This window comes from Cavia porcellus, unplaced genomic scaffold, assembly GCF_034190915.1.
Source record: "Cavia porcellus strain 051 isolate PalLab524CR breed Dunkin Hartley unplaced genomic scaffold, mCavPor4.1 scaffold_4, whole genome shotgun sequence".
NCBI classification, from domain to species: Eukaryota; Metazoa; Chordata; class Mammalia; order Rodentia; family Caviidae; genus Cavia; species Cavia porcellus.
Genome location: NW_026947487.1, coordinates 107,105,247 through 107,125,944, shown reverse-complemented (window position 1 = coordinate 107,125,944; position 20,698 = coordinate 107,105,247). Strand labels below are relative to the sequence as shown.

Sequence of the window (20,698 nt, the reverse complement as noted above, 5' to 3'; positions counted from 1 at the left end):
TATCTCACCTGCAGGGACACCTGCCAGGCCAGGAACCATGAACAGTACCCTTGCCACCAATGACCCTGGCCAGGTCACTCAGCACAGGCTGGATGGCAGGGACCCTGAAGCCTGAGAGCAGGGTGAGGGAGGGCTGTGGCCTCAAGCCAGTCTGGGCCTGACCCCCAGCATTGCAGAGCTACTGGTTCCCACCTCAGCCCACACAGCCTGGCTCAGGATCCCCACTCCACAGCCAACTCCGCCTCTGCAAGGTCCCCTAGCTTCTTTGAAACTCTGAGCTCAAGGCTCCCTCACCTGCAGCCTGCTGACCCCAGTCCTTTTCCACAGGTGCAGAGGGACATGGCTGTCCCCACCCGGGCTGTCCTGCCTTAGAGGAAAACAGCTGGGCTTTCAGACGACATGGGCTCGACCTCTCAGTGCCCCTCCTGGCTGTTTGGCCTTGGACCAGGGACTCCACAGTGTCCTCAGCTGCTCAGTGGGAGCAGAACAATGCTGAGTAAGCAGATCAGTGTACATCTATTAGACAGGTGGGAGTGGCTTGTGGAATTCACACCCGTGACTCCCATCCTGTGTCCTCCATCCTGGACACTAGGCTGATGAAGTGTGGCATGGCACCAACTCACAGCACAAGGCCTGCGCAGAATTCACCATTTCTGCAGCACCTCAGCATTTCAGCATCTACTGATCACGTAAAGGTTGGGTTTCTTAATTATTAGTAAAACAGGACTTTGAATAACACCATAAAAGCCAGTATCAGGGAAGCAATGGACAAATAAGAAGTACAGGTGTATCACATGTGTCTGTGGCACTCGGGCTGGATCACCAAGTGGATTCTCAGTCCTAGTTGCATGCTTGGTCTTTATACTGATGCATGGAGCCCCAGTCACTAACTGCACCTCCAGGTCCTCACCTGCTATAGGTCCAGCACCTACTTTCCTTGCCCACAAAAGAAAGGACTTGGACAAGGTCCATCTAGGAGAAAATACTACTGCTACTCCTGCTACTGCTACTACTACTAATCTATTTGTTATAACAGCCAAAAGAGAGAGAAATAAGTACTGGTTTATTCCCACAAAAGAGAGGACATGCCAGTGATTCAAGTGAAGAGCTGGATCCCATAGCAACATGGATAAATCTACCACCTTATGAGTATAAAAATGCACATTGTAAAACTGATGAATAGTATGCAAATTTTAAAAATCTTTATGAATATATATATATATATACACATGCATGTGCGTAACACATTTGTATAAGTTGTCATAAAAATGACACGCAGATCTGAGAACAGGAACAGGAAGGAAGAGGGAGCAAAGGGAAGCTGTAGCTGAATCTCCTTTATATTTTATAAAGGCATATCTAAGCTGGGCACAATGTTGCACCTGTAGTCTCCGTTACTGGGGAGCTGAAGGGACAGGTGCAGAGGGACACTGCAAGAGGAGAAGCAGGAGGATCACTTGAGCCCAGCATTTCTCAGCTAGCTTGGGTAAGACAGTTTTTGTGAGATCCCATCTCAGAAAACAAAACCACACCTAGTTTAAAAAGATGTCATTTAGGTATCAAGAAATTCTTTGTTTTGGCTGGTAGAGTGGTGCAAACCTGCAATCCCAGCATTCTGGAAGGCTGTCACAGAACTCAAGTGCCTATAATTTACTGAAACCTTGACTCAAAATACGAAATAAAAAATAGCTGAGGATGAAGCTCAGACAGAAGCCCTGGGTCCCCAGTACGACACACCATCTTGAAATTTTACAAGGATGTGTTAATTATTGTTTTCCCCTTCACTGATTCTCTTAGAGACACTTGAGGAGTGCTTTTGTTTCTGTTCAGCTCTGTGTCACTTATATTTTTAGAAAAAAAATTTCCTGGTAGTGGGGATTGAACCCAGAGTTTTCATACCCGGCCCCACTTAAAAAAAAAAAAATCTGGGACTAGGTCATGCTAAGCCTGTAAACTGCTAGGTTTAGCCTGACTTTGTGACCCTCCTGCCCCAGCTGCCCAGCATGTTGGGAACACAGGCATGTGCCAGCATGACCAGTCAGTTTAGAAATTTCTGCCTAATGCTTTTTTCTGAAATGCCCATTAATTAGTTTGATCATCCCCATTTGTTATCTTTGATTTCTTTTTAAAAAATATCAATATTGAGGATCGAACTGAGTATGTAACTTCCACTAGGTATGAGTTTTACAACTCTGTCATATATCCAGTGTTCTCATTTTGGGGGGGGGGCAAGATCTTGCTAAGTATCCTCGAACTTGTAATTCTCCTCCCTCAGCCTCCCAAGCAGCTAGGGTTACAGGCATGTATCATCATGCCTGGTATAGCTTCTCTTATATTAATATCAGTTTTACCCATAAAATAAACCTATAAATAACTGTATTGAATTGTTTGGGTTAATTAGATAATATATAGCTACACTTTCTCTTGGTAACACATAAAGTAACCAGTAAGATTTATTATTATCCACCATCAGACACTTTATCTCCTGGACTTTGTTGAAAGCTATTATCCTTGGTAACTTCTCTTTAGAGAACTTGCCTATTATTCGCTTATTCTTTGTCTCTATGCCTTTCATACTAACAGCATCTCTGAACGAAGAAGATATAAAAATACATGATCGGGGCTGGGAATTTAGCTCAGCGGCATAAGCGCCTGCCTTGCAAGTGTGCAGTCCTGAGTTCTATCCCTGGTACCGATAAAAAAGAAAAAGACAAAAAACAAACAAACAAATATGATCCAGTTTTTCAGTATTGAACTGAAACCTCTTGAATTTTCATTTTCTTTATAGTGAAGTAGCCCCAGAGATGATGAATGAGCACTCTCTTGGCCCCGGCCCAAGTGAAAATAAATAAAAGAATAATAGTCATTAATAAATAAAATAAATAAATAAGACGAAGTAGGCCCAAGGACAGCATAAATGCACACAGCCTCATTTCTGCATCCCACACTGGACACTGGAGTCTTTCCACCATGGTCAGCTTTAAACACAGAACTTTCCTGTTTCCTTTATCAGCATTGGGCTCCAATCCTAGGCGAAACAACGCCACAAACTTGTCCCATCGGTGCTTCTCCACATTCATTTTAAATCTGTATCTGGGCTCATATGCGGCCCACGCAATTGCCCTACTTTCTTATGCGAGGGGTTAATGAGAAAAAGCTGAGCACGCCCAAAGCCGCAGTACACTCTCCTCCAGTAGGGGGCGTAGCCAGTAGGGAGGCGGGGCCTGGGCCTTTACGAGTCGTACGCAACGTCAGAGGCGGGAATAACTCTATCCCCGCCCCATGCGTGTACGGCGCCCTGTGATTGGAAGATGAGACTATCCGTTGGCAGCTCCGTTGGGGTAGGAGGAAGAAGGGCCCCGGACGAACGTGACGCTGAGGCGGCGTAGGTGTGGGGAGCAGGTTGTGTAGCACTTCGGGCGCGCTCGCTTCATCTTTCTGTGGTGAATGGCGACGGAATGGAGCGCGAGGGGAGCGGAGGCAGCGAGGGGTCGGCCGGACTCCTGCAGCAGATCCTCAGCCTGAAGCTTGTGCCACGAGTGGGCAACGGGACCCTGTGCCCCAACTCTACTTCTCTCTGCTCCTTCCCAGGTACCGGCCCTGTCCCGCCCCGCGCCTGCGCACTGAGCGTTTTGCCCCTTGCTGGCGGTTTGGGAAACCGCGCCCCTCTTGCTGGTCAGTTCCGGCTTCTTGGCCAGAACGCCTTTTCTGGTCATTTCTTTGCAGAACCCCGGGAGCTGGCCGGCTCGATCCTGCTGTGGTGGGGGAGGGCTGTGATCGGAGAGAGCAGCCACGGTTGGACTGGGTAGCTAAAGGGGCTGGTGTCGCCCTTTGGAATTGCCCAACCGGTCGGGTTCAGAGTACTATTAGGTTTGTTTGGGGCGCAGGACGGTGCCTGTCCTCGGCTGGGGTCATCCCTACCTGGCCGAACAGCGATGAAAATTGACATCTCCTTTGTTTCTAGTTTGTGTCCCGACCCTCCATGCTGGTAACCCAGTCTGCTTATCGCCGGTACCCCAGCCAGACCCGCCCCCTGCCGCTCGTCTTTCTAGCAGTTGCTCTCTGAGACCTGTTGTGGGATCACCCACCACAGGACCTTGGACACAGCTTCTCCTTAGTTCCCGTTTCCCCCACTTCCAACTGCTGATGGGCCCGGTAGACTGGTTTTTCAAAGCAACAAAGTAAAACTATCCATACTTAAAACGTTGGGGAGAGATCAACTCTTGTGGGAAGATTAATAAAGGCTTTGAAGGGAGGGCACAGGTATTTGTGTGAGACCTTTACAGACCAAAATATGGACTAATGGCGATTGAAGGGGGAGGTTAGGGCCCTGATACCTTGATTTAGTGAGAGAAGTGGGCCTTGAGAGAATGCCTAGAGAAGGCAAATGGGGTTGCTGACTGCAATCTTTGCTACGTGATTTTCTATCCACTGGGTAGTGACTGCCAGGCGCCTTTCAGTAGACACTTGGGACTTGCTGTGCATCACCTGCCTAGGAATCTTCTAGCACAAGTTTATCAGGTAGCTGATCAGGCAATAACTGTGTTAGGGCAAATGAAATATTAGCTTGTAATCATGTCTGAAATGGCAACCTGGCAGCTCAAGTTTCAAAAAGTATTAGGATCACAATGACAATGATAAAAGTTCAGTATTCAGCTTTCTGGTGACCATGACTGAAAAGTGAAACATTCTCTGTATTTTTTCCACTAACTCTTTTTTTTTTTTTTTTTTTTTTGTCTTTTTCGTTTTTTTTTTATTGGTACCAGGCATCGAACTCACGACTGCCTGCTTCCAAGGCAGGGGCTTATGCCGCTGAGCTAAATCCCCAGCCCCTCCACTAATTCTTTATTTGGAAAATTTTCAAACTTTGCAAAAAAAAAAAAAAGAAAAGAACTACAGTAAATATCCAGATGCTTTGTTTAGGCAATCATTGCTTAACAACCTGGACTCATTAGGTGGTTTCCTTGGGGGAACATTATAATGTACTTAACACAAATGCTGTGGCCTATCACACACCTAGGGTATTTTATCTTATGGGCTCATCATCATATATTTGGTCTGCCATTGACCTTAACGTATTTTTTTCTGTCCACACACACACACACACACACACACCCGTGCATGCATGGCAATGCATTTACGTTACATTTTAACTTTCTGCAAAGAACTTTCAGAGGAAGTTGCAGAAGTCAGGGCAGTTCATTCCTACTACTTGAGCATATGTCTTCAAAAACAGCTGTTTTCTATTATACTCACAAAATCATAATCCTAATATATTTTACATTGATAGAGTAATTTTTCTAACATACAGATCTTTCTCCCAATTGGCCATGTAGTGTCCTCCCCCCACTTTTTTTTTTTTTTTTTAATTCAAGGATCTAACTAGGTTGCAGTGGTCATGCCTGCAATACCAGCACTCTGGTAAGGGAGGAGGATCCCCAGCCTGGCCAATGTGGAGAGACCCTGGTCCAAAGGATAAAAAAAGCTGGGAGGTATGGCTCAGTGTAGAGGGCCTGAGCTCAGTCTCCAATACCACTACCTACGTAAATGCATGCACGTTTATTTCAGGATCTAATCAGGGATCACTGACCATGAGCTGGGCATGACGGTACACACCAGTGCTCCCAGCACTCAAGGCTGAGACAGGAGGACAACTGAGTTTGAGGCCAGCCTGGGCTACATGACAAGACCCTGTCTAAAAAACAAAAAGGATCATACATGGCATTTAGTTATGTCTCTTTAGTCTCATTTAATGTAGAACAGATTTCAATTTTTGTTTCAATTTATTGAGATTGAGATTTTTTTTTTTAAGAATGTAAGCCAATTGAATTGTAAACTGTTCTACCTAGATTTATCAACTTCTCCATGATTTGATGAATTAAACATTTTTGGTGAGAATGTGCCCTAGGTAGTTGATATTTTCCACTTGACTGTGAATCACATCAGTAGATAGTTAATGTCAGTCTGAACCTTTCTTGATAATATTAGCTGTGGTCCTGTGATGAAGATAGTATCTGTCAGATCTGTCCATTGAAGGATACCGTCATCCCTTCGTAATTAAAAGTCATGTGAGGTGATACTTTAGAATTGAATATTCTTTTTAACCTAATCGTTAGCTCCTTTTAAAGAAAAGATTAAGATAAGTGGGTCTGGGCTGATAGTTTTAATAAGTCACAATAAAGAAGCTCTTCCTGTGGGAATTACTTTGCTTTTAGAAATTCTAAAAATATTAAACTACAAGGTGTACTTGAGCTTGCCGTTACTTCTGTGGATGTATAATTTAAGGTTAACAGGGGTCACTATTCAGCAAGTATGCATTTGACGAAGCCTGACCTTTACCCTCAGTCAGTTGGGATGTGGTGGTGAACACATACCCTCCCATCTTTAGCTGGAATGCTGGATACAATAGGTGGCTGAAGTTTGACCTGGTTTGAGCCACCAAGCCTGCTAATAAAAAGAGTTTCATTCAGTGTCCTGAATCTGGCATTGTTTCTATTTTGGACCAACAGGAAAAAGGTTACTGGCAGTTTATGCCAACTCATTATCACAAAATCATTGCTCTGAAACATTCTGTGGTTTATCTGCCAGGAAGCTTTGGATTGATTTTTTTTTTTTAAACCCTGCATTTAGGGCTGGGGATTTAGCTCAGTGGCATAGATGCCTGCCTGGCAAGTGCAAGGTCATGAGTTCAATCACCAGTACTGGAAAAAATAAAAAATAAAGCCCTGCATCTGCAACTTAGAAATCTAGATTTTTGTTTAACCCTCTTTATTCCAAATTGTTTGTATTTCTTTGTCATTTTTAGCAAATCTCAACACCAGGAAAGAAGATCTTGGAATTAGGAATAACATTCATTTCTGAAGATACAAATTTTACTAAGCATTGTCAAGTGTATTTTGTGACAAATCAAACAAAGCCCAGTAATGTCCTGGTTGTGCTGTTACTAGAATCAAAAATAGATCAGCCAAAAAAGAAAGATCAGCTGGGTGTGGTAGCATGCAACAGTAATCCTAGCCGTTGGGGAAGTTGAGGCAGGAGGATCGCAAATTCAAGACCAGCCCGAATAATTTAGTGAGACTGTCTCAAAGTTCAGAGGCTCTGAAAGAGGAGTTTGTTTGAAGAAACATCTGATGTGCCAGGTGTAGTGGCACATATGTATAATCCCAGCACTCAGGAGGCTGGGGCAGGAGGATCACCACAAATTCAAAACCAGCCTGGGCTACATAGTTCAAGAGCAGCCTGAACTACACAGTGAGACCTTAACTCAAAACTGAGAAAAGAGAAATATCCACCGTGCTTGGTGGATATGTGGGCAAGGGAGAAAGGAAGAGGTGAGGTCAGAGCCTAGCGGGGCAGTTTTGATTAGTTTTAACAAAGGATGATCCGACTTAACTTTGTAGCTTACAACCCAGGGGTTGTGAGTATATTTCAGAGTTGTACAGGTATCACCAGAGTCAATTTGATAATATTTTCATCACCCCAACAAGAAACTCTATACCCAGTAGCACTGACTGCCTGCCTGACTGTGTAGAGAGTAGATGGAGGCCAGATCACACCGACAGGATGTGTCAAAGCTCGGACCAAGAGACTTATGAGGGGAGGCAGGCCACCTGTGGCATCAAGAGAGGCACCAACAGGTTAGTAATCCTGAGACCAAGTCCTGGGACTGTCCTCCTGCCTCAGCCTCCTGAGTAGTTGGGATTATAGGCATTTGACATCACACCCTGCTCTGAAAACAGTTTGAAAGACTAAGATGCTAACTCTTAGAGGTTTTGGGTCTTTCTGTTTCGTTTTGTTTTCACTGATGTGCCTGGCATGTAGAATGTGCTCAGTAAATGTTTGACTAATGAATGAATAAATTCTCAGTGTTTGCATTAGTTTGCTATTTTTCCTGTATTACCACTAATTAGCAAGGCATGAGGGTGTACACTTGTATTCCCAGCACTGTGGGAGGATAAGGCAGGAGGATCTCAAGTTCACATCAGCTGGGCAATTTAATGACTTAGTGAAGCCTCATCTCAAAAATAAAATTACAAAAAAGATGGACTGGGGATGTAGCTCAATGTGAAAACCAGGTTTGATCCCCGGTTCCCAAGGGAAGATGGTAAAAAAGGCTACAAATTTAACAGTTTAAAATAACACAGCTTTTGTTACTTTACAGTTTAGGAGGTCACAATTGTAAATGGTCTCTCTGAGCTAAAACCAAGGTGTCAAGGATTGAGTTCCTTCTGGAATCGCTAGGAAGAGGCAGTGTGCTTGCCTATCCTGCTTCCAGAGGCTGCCTGCATTCCGTGGCTTGTGGCTCTTCCTCTGTTTCAAAGCCAGCAGCTTAGTGTCCTCGTGTCTGACCCTGACTTCTGCCTCTCTACACAGGGGACCTTGGCATTACATTAAGTCCAGCCGGAAAACCTGGGATCACTCCTTAATATACTCACATCTGCAAGGTCCCTTTTGCCATGCGCAGCAGCAGTTCACAGGTGGGGATAGCTTTGGGCGCCCCTTGTACCATGATGTTCACTCTCATTTCTCATTATAATCCTATTACTGATCAGTTGTGTGATGTACATTTGGTCACAGGGACATGATGTGCCTTTCACCTTCAAGGCATGATCAGGTCACGTGGGCTGAGTCCTCATGAATGTATCAGTACCTTTGTTGTTTCTGTGCGAGTGGGTTTTTTGAAACAAGTGCTTGGGTCCCTCAGTACCTCTTATCACCCTCCCTCACTAGAGGTGGCCTCAATACGAACGTTCTACCTCCAGGACTGTGGGCCAAAAACTTCCTGCCAGAGCAGCAAAATGGACCGATGTAGCTGCCAAGGTGAACAAAGCTAAAGATAATGCACTTGATTTGAAAGCAGTAGAACAAAGAAGTGCTGTCAGCTATTCGGACAAATAGTTTGGGCTCTGTGTTGAGCCGGGGAAATGAAAAGCACTATGTGACGATCGATAAATAGCCATTAAATAGATGGCAGGTTAACGTGCAGTAGATTAAAGGAAAATCACTTAGTTTCTAAAAAAGCATTTATACATCTGAGTTTGTCTTTGCTATTAGTATCCTGTAATAATCTTAACTGTGTGAGAAGTGTTTTTATAAACTGCACAGCTCATCTAATGTAATAAAGCCTTGCTGTCCTACTTGAAGCAGCTTAAGTAGTGCTATATAAACTACAGAGGCACAGCAGTAGCTAATGGATGTGGCTCAGGGTCATAGGGGGCAACAACAGTGTGCTTCTCTTCTCTGAAACTCTCAGTGCCAACCTGCTGCGGCAGATCCTGTTTATAAACTGGCTTTTAAGCGTTTAGGCAGGTTAAGATGTGGGTTAGTAACCTTCCTGGTCGATACTATGTTTCCAGGGAAGGGGGAGCTGGTGAGCGCTGTCACCTTAGTTCAGTTGGCTATAACAAAAAGTACCACAAAGTAGACCTTTATTTTCTCAGATCTGGAGGCTGAGCGCTGTCACCTTAGTTCAGTTGGCTATAACAAAGTACCACAAAGTAGACCTTTATTTTCTCAGATCTGGAGGCTGGAAATCCGAGATCTGGGAACCAGCCTGCCCTGCTTCTGGTGAGGGCTCCTTACTTTGCTTTCCAATGGCTGCCTGCGTGCTGTGTTTTCACAGGGTGGAGAAAGGTATCAAGAGGTTCAGATCTCTTGCTCTTACAAGGCTGCAGGCTGTCGGATTTAGCATGAATTTTGAACCATACACGTCACCCACAGCAGTTGGGTGGCTCACGTGTCCTGCCCTGCTTTTCTGGAAGTTACCAGCCCATTAATGAAGCCTCGCTATCTGGGGCAGCCAAAAGGAAAGCATTCTCCAGTGGTGCTCTGAGTTCCTGCACAAAGCCCTGTCCCAGGGCCCCAGGCTCAGTTTTGTAGCTCATCTCCGTGGCCTTGTCATGGGGCAGAGTCCTAGGGGTTTCCCAAAGCTGAGACAAGCTAACCCACCCTAACTGTAGCATGTTTGCATGGAAAAACAATTTTCAGGATTAGTCAGTAAGAAGCACAGGTATGGTTTTTATAGGCAGAAATTAAAAAGTACACAAAGAAACAAAGGACAGGCCCTCAAGGACAGGCACAGTATTTCCTGGAACAGGGAACATTTATGCTTCTCTTGAGGCAGTGGAAACACCCCAGAAATGTAGTAGCATATTATAGGTATGAGTTCAGTTTTTTTCTCTCTTCAGATAAATAATTTGAATTGTTTCAACCTGTTTCTCAGTTAAGGTTCCTGCTCTTTACTTTCTCAAGCCAATCTGTGGCCTTTGAGTATCCCTGAGGAATTCTGAGTGTGATGGGTCTGGATAGAAAAGAGGTTGACTTCAACCAAGGGAATGCTGGTACCAGTCACTTCCGGTGACTTTGGCTGGGTCATAGAAACTGCAGTGTTTTAAATGTACAGTGTTTTTTGTTACGTTTTCTTTGTTTCTCTTTTTTTTTGGTCCTGCCTTAGTGTCGGACAGCAGCTAGGTGGTGATTGTCCTTAATTCTTGGAGACAGGTTCACACCATCCTGCTGGGCAGGTGTGTTTCTGGTGCTTCGCAGAACTGTTTTACAGAGCAGGTGTTAGGGTTGTTAGGGTGGTCAGGGTCTCAGTGATCTGGGGAATGGCTGGCAAGAATTACAGGAAGGAGATGATGTTTCTGCCTTGGAAGGGAATTGCATGATGCCTACTGAGGTTTGGGGGCGAGCTGGCTGTGGGTGATACAGGGGTCCTTAGCCAGAGATGCCAGGCTGCCTGGGTGGGAGGGATTCCTGGGCGTCAGCACTGTAACAGGTGCACTTTTACTAGGGAGCAGCAGTACCTACTGACTGGAAAGGTGCTTTTATTCTTTGGTGGAGGAGAAACAGTAGTATATGTATGTATTAGTTTTATATCTACAGTATGCCAGGTTGTATTTCCATATAAATAGTATGTTTAATTTTTAAGCCTGGGATATGAATATATTTAATCACTTTATATTCCATATTGCATGACTTCAGGCTGCCCTCAAACTCAGAGCAGTTCTTTCTCAGTCTCCCGGGTGCTAAAATTTCAAGTATGTGCCACCACATCCGGCTTTAAATGTGTTTTTAGACAGAATTTTCCAAACACTATCAAAATAGCTCAGCAGTATTATAACTGATGCTATAAAGCCGGGCATGGTAGCACACTCTTGTAATCCTAGCACTCAGGAGGCAGAGGCAGAAGGATAGCTGTAAGTTCGAGACCAGCCTGGGACACACACATTTGACTTCCAAATTACCCTCTAGAAAGGTGGCTTCCTCCAGTAGTTTGTGTTCTGACTGGGAGTACGGGGTGGGGCCTTTGAAATGATGTCCTCATAACCCCACACTGCTCAGGAGCTTGGAAGGTATGTCTGGGGCTTTCATATCCAAGTCCTTGGTGTGGGCAAAGCCCCCTTAATGTGACCCCACATAGCTGTAACTGCCATTGTGCTTATAACCTTTCTGCTTCAGTAAAGCCCATGGGTTTTAATCAGGGCAATTTCATCTCCTGGGGGACATTGGGCAAAATATAGAGATATTTTCAGAGTCACACTGGGAAGAAAGGTGTTGCCAGGTGGGGCAGCCCTCCCCACAAAATGTCCCCTGCTGGAAATGGCAGCAGTGCATGTAGAGAAGTCTGCTGGGTTAAGCTGGGTGCTGATCTGTAAGATTGCCTGCTCCTTCCCTCCCCACCCCTTGCCCAGGGTGACAGGGCTTAATCTGATCTGTCCCCTTCATTCTTTCATGTGAATAGCTGAGGAGCTGTCTTAGGATCCTGCACGCTTGCGTAGGCTCACTGGAGAAAAATGCCATGTTGGCCAGGGATTTAGCTCAGTGGCATAAGCGCCTGCCTTGCAAGCATGCAGTCATGAGTTCGATCCTCAATACCAAAAAAAAGAAAGAAGGAAAGAAAAGAAAAATGCCATGTCTCCCACTTGGCAGATGTAAAGTCCCATGCAGGCGGGGTGGTATTGTTTTAATGGGTGGCTCGTGCATAGCTTTGTATACGCAGTTGGTGATCAAATACTTTAACACTGGCTGGGAGTGTGGCTCTGAGCTTAGTAGTAGAGCGTGTTCTTAATATGCTTGCATGAGGCCCACAATTTAATCCTCAACATCAAAAAGCAAAAGCAAAATTAACGCCTGAATTTCAGCCGTTTTAATGAGTAGAGCTGAGTTTGGTGGTGCATACCTGTAATCCTAGCATTCTGAGATAGAGGCAGGATTGAGGATTCAAGGCTGGCCTGGCTTATAAAGCAAGACTGTCTCAAAAAACAAACAAAAAAAGTGAATAGATATTCTTTATAGGACTCAGCTCTTCTAAGTTGCCTTTAAGCCAAACATTTCTAGTTTCTGGTGTTTATTTCCTATCTTAAGGAGCTTTGATATCCTAACAGGAGGTGATGGTTTGATGTTTACTGGATCATTAAAATGATTGTAGAAAGAACTGTACAGGTTTTCCAATTTAAAGACTGAATAATCAAAAAGGCAAGAAAATAGTTATCAGTTGCATAGTACCTTGTCAATCAGCAAATTATTTATGTCTTTTTTTTGTGGGGCTGGGGATTGAGCCCAGGGGTCTTGGGGTGCTAAGTTTGTGATCTACCACTGAGCTGCACCCCCAGCCCCCTACTGCTTTTTAAGACTTGCTATATAGTCGAGGCTGGCTGTGAACTCAATAGCCATCCTCCTGCCTCAGCCTCTCAATCTGGAATTACAGGTGTTCGTCACTGTGCCTGGCTGTTTGTTTGTTTGTTTGTTTTATAGATCTTGGCAAACCTTCCTTTCATTTGGAAAGTAAAGGTAGATAATCAGTGCTTGGTCAGCTTTTTCTGTAACTAGGCCAGAAAGCCAGTATTTTAGGGCTTGTGGGCCATGTAGTCTTTGTCCTTGTTAACCAGCTCTGCTCTTATAGTTGGGAAGCTGACAGGTGGTAACCTCAGTAAACAAGGATGGGTTCAAAGAAGTTTTTGTATATATGGGTCTTAATCCACAGCCACAACATTTTATATATAAAACAGGCAGTGAAGCTGGGCATGGTAGCATGAAGGATCACTGTGAGTTCGAGGCCAGTGTGGGCTACATAGCAAAACCTTGTCTCAAAAAACCCAAACAAGGCCAAAACAAAAAAATAGGCAGTGCTTGTGCATAGTTTGCTGGCCACTCTAAACCTGGCAGTGTTTGCACACTTGACTGTTGAACCCATCTGTGTAACTGAAACAGTCTGAAAATGAACCAAATGGGCTTGAAGGCCACTTTTCGAGGATTGCACTGTGTTAAAGAATAACCACAGCCTGTCCTTCTGTCCCCCCACAGAGATGTGGTATGGCGTGTTCCTGTGGGCACTGGTGTCCTCTCTGTTCTTTCACGTCCCTGCTGGATTACTGGCCCTCTTCACCCTCAGACATCACAAATATGGTAGGTTCATGTCTGTAAGCATCCTGTTGATGGGCATCGTGGGACCAATTACTGCTGGAATCTTGACAAGTATGTTAGACATTAAATACCAGTCAAAAACATTGATGTGACTACTCAGTTCATTTCAGGACTCGTTTTAGAAATACATCAGAGGGATTAATAAAAGCCACAGGTCCTATTTTTAAATGTATTAGTCTTTTTCTCACACCTAAGCCCCTTTTATTTGGCCAATCTCTTTGGCTTCCTGAGCCAGGTTTTAGTCTATATTAAGCTTTGTGAGACAGGCCACTGGGAAAGAAAAGTCTCTGTCTTCTTTGAAAGCAGTGCTCCTTTCTAATTTGGCCAAGACTTAACTGTGGCATTGCAAAATAGTTGATTAATTATTTCTATCATTGAGGTGTAGTTACTTTAAGGATGAAAGAATAATTCTAATAATAAGGATTCTTAGCCAGGCACATGCTTCTATTCCCAGTACTGTGAGAGGCTGAGGCAGAAGGATCACAAGTTTGAGCCCTGCCCAGGCAATTAAGCAATTTATCAAGACCTGGTCTCAAAATAAAAAAAAGAGCCTGAGGATGCACCTCAGTGCAAAGGCTCTGCATGCAAGCCCTAGCAATGCCCCCTGAAATAAAATACATGTTTAGAAAAGCATCTGATTTGAGGGCTCAGGAGATGCCTGCTTACTCAGTGGTAGTTGCCTAGCGTGTGCAAGGCCTTGGTTTCAAGTCCTAAGGAGAAAAAAGAGAAAAAATACCTGATTGTGTTCAGGGAATTGCCGTCTGCCCCCACCCCAGGGCCTCAGAACTTTCGTATTTTGAGATAGGATCTCACTATGTAGTCCAGGCTGGCATTGAACTTGAGTTTGTAGTCCTCCTGTCTCAGCCTCCTTAGTGGCCACCACACCGGCTGCCTGAGGACTTTCTGATTAAGAAAAAAATTAATGTAGAACTGGAATAATATAGATATTAGTATTTCCTTAGCTTTTTAAAAATCAGTGTATGTTTGTGATAAATAGTAGTTAACATTTGTTTTGGGGAAGTGGTACATATATAAATCGTATCTTGATCATTTAAATTTTTTTTTTCTTTTTTGGTACCAGGGATCGAACTTAATAAGCTCATGCTTGCCAGGCAGGCACTGTGCCGCTGAACTGTATCTCTGGTCTCTTAAATTATTTTTAACGTTTTCTGTTTTTGTATTTTGGCTTTTGGTTTATGTCACAGGACATAATTACAGGGACAATAACAAGTTTAAGTTATATTTAAGACATACTTACATGTAAGTGAGTATACTTTATATGTAGAAAAATTATAAGCAAGCAAAAATTTTATATATATTAAAAATCACAATTTGCTTTTTGGTGTGTATACTAGGTATATATTTAAACATAATTAAATTCATAAAACATAGAAATGTAATATGCATACTAATGTGGGGGTTTTTTTTATTGTGAGTTTAAACTTTGAGCTTCAAGCAGAAATCTCCATTGCTCAAACTCCATTTGAGTTGTTTCTGAGACATGTCTGACTTTCTCTGTGTTCTCCTTTCATTGATTTGTTTTTTTCAGTGTTTTGTGTTTGTTTGTTTTGACAGGGTCTTACTATGTAATTCAGGCCGGCCTTGAACTCACTTGTAACATAGTCCAGGCTGGGTTCAAACTCACAGCAGTCGGTGCTCCTGCCTCAGCCTCCCAAGTGCTGGGACTGCAGCCATGCACTGTGGTGCCCATTTTTCTCTCTGTTCTACCTGTGTCACCTGCTGTTGTTTTAGACACCTCTGCTTCAGTGTCCACACTGAATTACGGGGCCTAGGACCTGCCTCAGTTTTCCCCGCCATAATACAAGGATGGCGCTGCCACTGCCCACCACTGAGCAACGACCGAGTGAGCGTGCACCTATGAAGTACTCACACCTGACGCATGGGACTGATGCACGAATCTCCATTTGTTTCTGTCTTTAAGGCTCTAGAATTGAGCTTGTTGCTTTGCCATTTGCTGTCTTCTGCTGGGCTGTTTCCTTCTTTCCATCATCCAGATCCCACTTTAGGGTGTAGTTCAGATTCCTTAAACTTCTTTCTACCCAACCCACTCTTTTACGGGGGCTAAATTATAGATAGGCCCAAAGAAACATGTGTTTTCAGATGTTAGAAACATCAGAAGCCACTGTGAGTAGGAGCCAGCCGAGGGTTGTTCATTGTTTCTTCATTTCCCTTCCTTTCTCTTCTTTTCCCCTCCCTTTCCTTTTTTCCTCTTCCCTTTCTAAGTTAATAGAGCAGGGCTGAAGCTTGCAGTCCTCCTGCCTTAGCCTTGCAGAAAGCTAGGAGTACGCCATGCCCAGCTGTTCTTCCTTACTGTTAAAGTGTGTTAATGTACTCATATCACTTTATAAAATGCATAGGCATTATTTACGATCTGTGGGATCAGACCCACGGCCTCGAATGTGCTAAGCACGTGCTTCACTGCTGTGCTGCATGCCATGTGGACATTCGATTGAAGCACCATGTATTACCTTGCATTACTAAAATCCGTTTCTATCTTGTGTCCCCAGCTAGATTCCGAATACCTTTAGAATAGGGCCACACCTTATAAAACATGGAAGTGAGCCAGGCATGGTGGCACAGTCCTGTAATCCCAGCATTCGGGAGGCTGAGCAAGAATTGCCAAGGGGTTTCAGGTCAGTCTGAACTACAACGCAAGACCTTGTTTCTTTTTTTTTTTTTTTTTTTTTGGTCTTTCTCGTTTTTATTGGTACCAGGGATCAAACTCACGACTGCCTGCTTGGCAAGGCAGGCGCTTATGCTGCTGAGCTAAATCCCCAGCCCCTTTTTTTAAAATTTTTTTTTTCATTTTTTTTTTAAGACCTTGTTTCAAAAAAAAAAAAAAGCAACATAGAAGCGCTCTAAAAGTAAATACCTGAATGAATGAGCAGTGACTAAGGAGATTTTTGTTTAGAGCATTGTGAGGTGGGAATGGTCATCTGGAAATGTGAATCTTTTTCAAAGTAGTGATGTGTGAACTGTCTTGGTTTGGTGCTGAATACTTACAGCAATGCAGGTGGATTTTTGGATAGATACAAACCTTGATTTCCAGGAAGTTACAGTGACTAGTGCAGTTAATGACAGAAAACAGAAAAGGCACCTTGGGTCCTTTGAATGAACAGCTTTAATGCAGTTCAGGCTGGCCTAGAGTTCACTGTGTAACACAGCCCAGGCTGGGCTTGAACTCACAGCAATCCTCTTGCCTCAGCCTCCCAGGTACTGGGATTATAGGAGTGCCTACCACACTGGCTACTCTTTCCTTTTCTTGAAAGGAACCCTGATACACTAGAAGGTGAAGCAAGAATTCCCTTTGGCATGGAACATTTTTTACTCAGACTCAGAAAATCGACTTTTTTTTTTTTTACTAAGAATGTATTAGGCACCTCTCAGATGCCAGACATGGAGCTAACTGGCGCGGGAATAAAGAGATGTTTTTGAGTTCGTGGGCAGGCTATGTACGAATTATCTTTGTCATCTATATTATTACCTCTAGATTATTTTACTCAGTAAATTAGGAGACTCAATTTCAGGGAATCAAATCAGAAAAGCTCATTTCAGTTATCTGCAAAGCATACAAAGAATACTTTAAAACTACTCAGCAGAAAGAATAGGGGAACAAAACATTTCTGTAACATTTCACTTGTAAAGGGAAAAAGCTTGAATGTTCTCCATGTAGTAGAATTTTAAGGGTGTTGTGTTCATGATTTTGTTAACCTTGACTTTTTCCGTCCTAACACCCTTGAATCTGGAACCAGGTGCTGCAATTGCCGGAGTTTACCGAGCGGCGGGGAAGCAGATGATACCCTTCGAAGCCCTCACTCTGGGCACGGGACAGACCTTCTGTGTAGTATTGGTCTCCTTCTTGCGGATTTTAGCAACTTTGTAGCATACACTGCTATGCTGTGAAATGGAACCTAAGTTTTATAGAATCCTCAGAAAGAAGATGTTACAGAATGTAGTGTTTTCTTAGCTCTCCGAGGGAAGCTGCTGGATGAAGAATATGACAGTCAGCCCCTTCTGCAGTTTGAAGCTGCAGTTGTCGAAGAGCTTGCAGACTCCTGTCATTCTCAAACCAAAACAAGTTTCTGTGGCTTTCTTTTCTGCAGAGCTTCCATTTCAGAAGTTTCCTGTACCCTTAACCACGCCAAGCCAGTGCCTCTGCTGGCCCCGTTGCACTGGGATTTGCCATATTTTGTGAGAAAATGTAATATCTCATATTTCAGAAACTATAGAAAATATTGGTTTATTTCACGTGAGCAAAGTATACTGTACTAAAACTTTAGTTAATCTCATCTTGATTAAAATTTGGCAAACTCTTCTTTTGCTACATTGAAGTACAACAAGTAGGAAAAATAGGTAGGTATTGGTTGAGTGTAGCTTTGAGAACAGATTTGGTGAAATAGAGCAGGAGAAGGAAGTGAAATATAATTAGGCCACTGTTAAAAAGCAGGTAACTACTGAGAACAGGACATTTTACAGAAAACTGTCTTTACCTCTGATTATTCAACAGATTTTAAGATACATGAATTTATTGTTGTGTACGTTTGATCGAAATAAGCTAGCTGAGTTGGTTTTTTCCCCCTTTTTTTCTTTTTAAGGGACAGGGTCTTATGTTGCAAGTGTGGTCCCAATTCTGGCTCAAGTGATCCTTCTGCCTCAGTCTCTTAAGTAGCACACACCATCACACATGGTTAAATTTTAAGATTTATTTATAAAGAATATCCATGCCAGGTTGGGGATGTAGCTCAGTGGTAAACACTTGCTTGGCATGCTTGAGGCCCTCGGCTGGCTCAATCCCCAGCACCACAAAAATAAAAGAATTCCCATGCCACCTTTTACTGTATTTTTAATTCTATTTATTTAGGGTTAGAAACATACATACCATCATTCAGGAGTTTGATGTGGAATTTTTAAGCTATATTGCTTAGGATACTCCCTGAATATTGAGCACAGATAAGACACTTCAAACATTCTGTTAATAGTTTTTCTTAGTAACTGTTTTTTAGGTAGCGCCTGAGAAGTTGCCGAGGTGCGGCTGAGTGGGAGGACCGACTGCCGCCTTGGGAGCGCGCTTGCTGGGGGCAGCTCTTCAGCTCCTGCAGGACTTCAGGCTCAGCCACAGAAAGTGCCTGACACTTCATGTTCAGCCATAGCCCCACGCTGCCCTTTACATTTTTATTCAAGAGAATTTATATCATTAAAGGGAGTTAAATGCCAGTGGCTTTTTAAAAACTCACTTCCTATCTATTTTACTTTTTATCCTACTGCCTAACTTTCTTATGTGTTGGAAGGCCTGAAAACTGTGACCTTCAAAGCAGAAAGGATTGGAAAAATGAAGGAATTTGATCTTTGCCACCTAAGCTTTTTCATGTAGACTACAATCAATGTTGTTGTTGCTATCTGTTAATTAACTCTAGTAATTAGCTTCTGGTGATTAATATTTTTAAAGACAAGTTTTTTTTTATGAGATTAAGGTTAACCTTTAAGGTTACATGGAGATGAATTATTCCATTTGTACAATATACACTCTGGCTTCTGATTAAAAGTAGCCAGAACCAATTTGCCAGAGAAGGTTACAAAGAAAATTGTGGAGAAATAAATTATAGAGAAAAATTACAAAGAGATCAGCAAAATTAATTGGACATTTCCTCCTGATAGCTCCCCACTCAGCATAATGACACTGACATTAGACCTGGTAGAAAGTTAAGGTGCAGCCCAGTGTCCTTTATTTAAGAAATGTAGTATTATAGCCTTTATTATGGGAATGATTTTGATCATCTCTTTATTAGCATTCTCCTCACCTAAAACATTATTTTAGATATAATCTCACAATTCAAACATGGTGCCTGTAGTTGGTGGGCCCCTCTCCCACTGAAATTTTTTGACTATATTGATCCATGATGCAAATGTAAGGTTATTTTTATTTTGAGTCCAGAGACAGAAATTTATGAATTTTGGAAGGTAAGAAAAAGCCGGCTGTGGTGGTGCACACCTGTAATCCCAGTACTGGTGAGGCTGAGGCAGGAGGATCATTGTGAGACCAGCCTGGGCTACAAAGCAAGTTCAAGGCCAGCCCAAACTGCATAGCAAGATCCTGCCTCAAAAAAATAAAACAAAAAACAAAGAGGGTAAGAAATCGTATGCATTTTGTTTGCATCTGTTTGATGTTTGATATGTTTTATTAACTCTTTAAAATGTACCGTGGAGTTACTGAACTGAGTGTTTCATCCATCCCACTCTGTGAAGCGTTCTTGTGTGAATAAATGTGCATAGACTCTGCGCTGAGCTGTGTAGCTTGAAATGTTTTCAAGGAGAAAGTGGCAGTGATGACTGGAGGATGTGTCCCGCTTTGCTTTTCTCTCTTCTGCACACCCCCCCCCCTTGTTTCTTTCTTGTCTCAGATGCCGGTTGGTCAGATGGGAGAATAATGGCGTTTGTGTTTAGTATTTTATCTTACATGGTTTTTTTTGAGATTTTTGCCAGCTTTTTTAAGAGAGGCAGCGCCCACTCCTGCCTCTGCTTCCACTGGCCCTTGTTCCTTTCACTTTCACTTTCTCTCCCTGCCTCTCTTCCTTCTAGGAGAGAGGGGAGGCAGCCTTCAACCATAAAAGCCGATTTCTTGCTTCTCTGGTAGGATTTGGGAGTAAAAGCATTTTGTGAAAAGCTTTATTTCTCATACAAAAGCACAGTGAATAGCACATGAGAAAGATGTCTCTCTGTGCTGTTGTTTTTTTGCAGCAAAAAACACGAACTGTTTAAAGCAGTGAGGAAATAGTTCGTGCAAATCCTCCTTACGTCTGTTCAGTTTTAAAATTTCCTCCGTGGCCGCCTTGACTACCCTCCTTCGAGTTACATTCCGGGTCCCTGGAGCCGCCTCCGGAGTGTGAAGCCCTGGTGCGCTCAGCCGTCCACACGCAGAAAGTCCTGCCAGGAACTTGCATTTCTTTTTTGTGCACTTTGTAAGGCTGGTGGTGACCAAAATCAGCTTTTTTGTGTTAGGTTATTTCACTAACTGCTACAGTCAAAATGATCAAATCTTTGTACAATAGAAAAGTATTTAAATTTTATTTTTCTACTGACATTTCTAATTCTAGTGTAAATGTTTAACAATAAAGAATTACTTTAAACTCTGTGAGTTGGAACTACATTTCTTTGTCAGTGGCCAGCAAGATTTAATCTTTTGTAATAAAGCCTTTTTAGTAACTGTTCAATTTGTTGTTTTTTGTTTTTTTTTTGTTTGAGACAGGCTCTTGCT

At 43.1% G+C, this 20,698-nt stretch overlaps 1 protein-coding gene across 2 annotated transcripts; it reads left to right on the top strand.

Moving 5' to 3' along the window:
• The first annotated feature begins 3,303 nt into the window (after positions 1 to 3,303).
• On the top strand, positions 3,304 to 20,575 carry Tmem170a (transmembrane protein 170A). 2 transcript variants are annotated; one of them, XM_003472022.5, is made up of 3 exons: positions 3,304 to 3,591; positions 13,306 to 13,476; positions 17,199 to 20,575. In XM_003472022.5, the coding sequence occupies exons 1-3, from the start codon at positions 3,459 to 3,461 to the stop codon at positions 17,327 to 17,329; spliced, it is 435 nt and encodes a 144-aa protein (XP_003472070.1). In that variant the 5' UTR covers positions 3,304 to 3,458; the 3' UTR covers positions 17,330 to 20,575. The 2 variants fall into 2 exon arrangements, with proteins under 2 accessions (XP_003472070.1, XP_005004656.1); XM_005004599.4 differs by having other exon boundaries at positions 3,307 to 3,591; positions 13,306 to 13,407.
• The last annotated feature ends 123 nt before the right edge of the window (positions 20,576 to 20,698 follow it).

Bases quoted from the DNA above. Each gene is read 5' to 3' on its own strand.
- Tmem170a (XM_003472022.5), top strand. From the start codon at position 3,459: ATGGAGCGCGAGGGGAGCGGAGGCAGCGAGGGGTCGGCCGGACTCCTG. The intron at 3,592-13,305 runs GTACCGGCCCTG...GTCCCCCCACAG, and splicing joins TTCTCTCTGCTCCTTCCCAG to AGATGTGGTATGGCGTGTTC. The intron at 13,477-17,198 runs GTATGTTAGACA...ATCTGGAACCAG, and splicing joins TACTGCTGGAATCTTGACAA to GTGCTGCAATTGCCGGAGTT.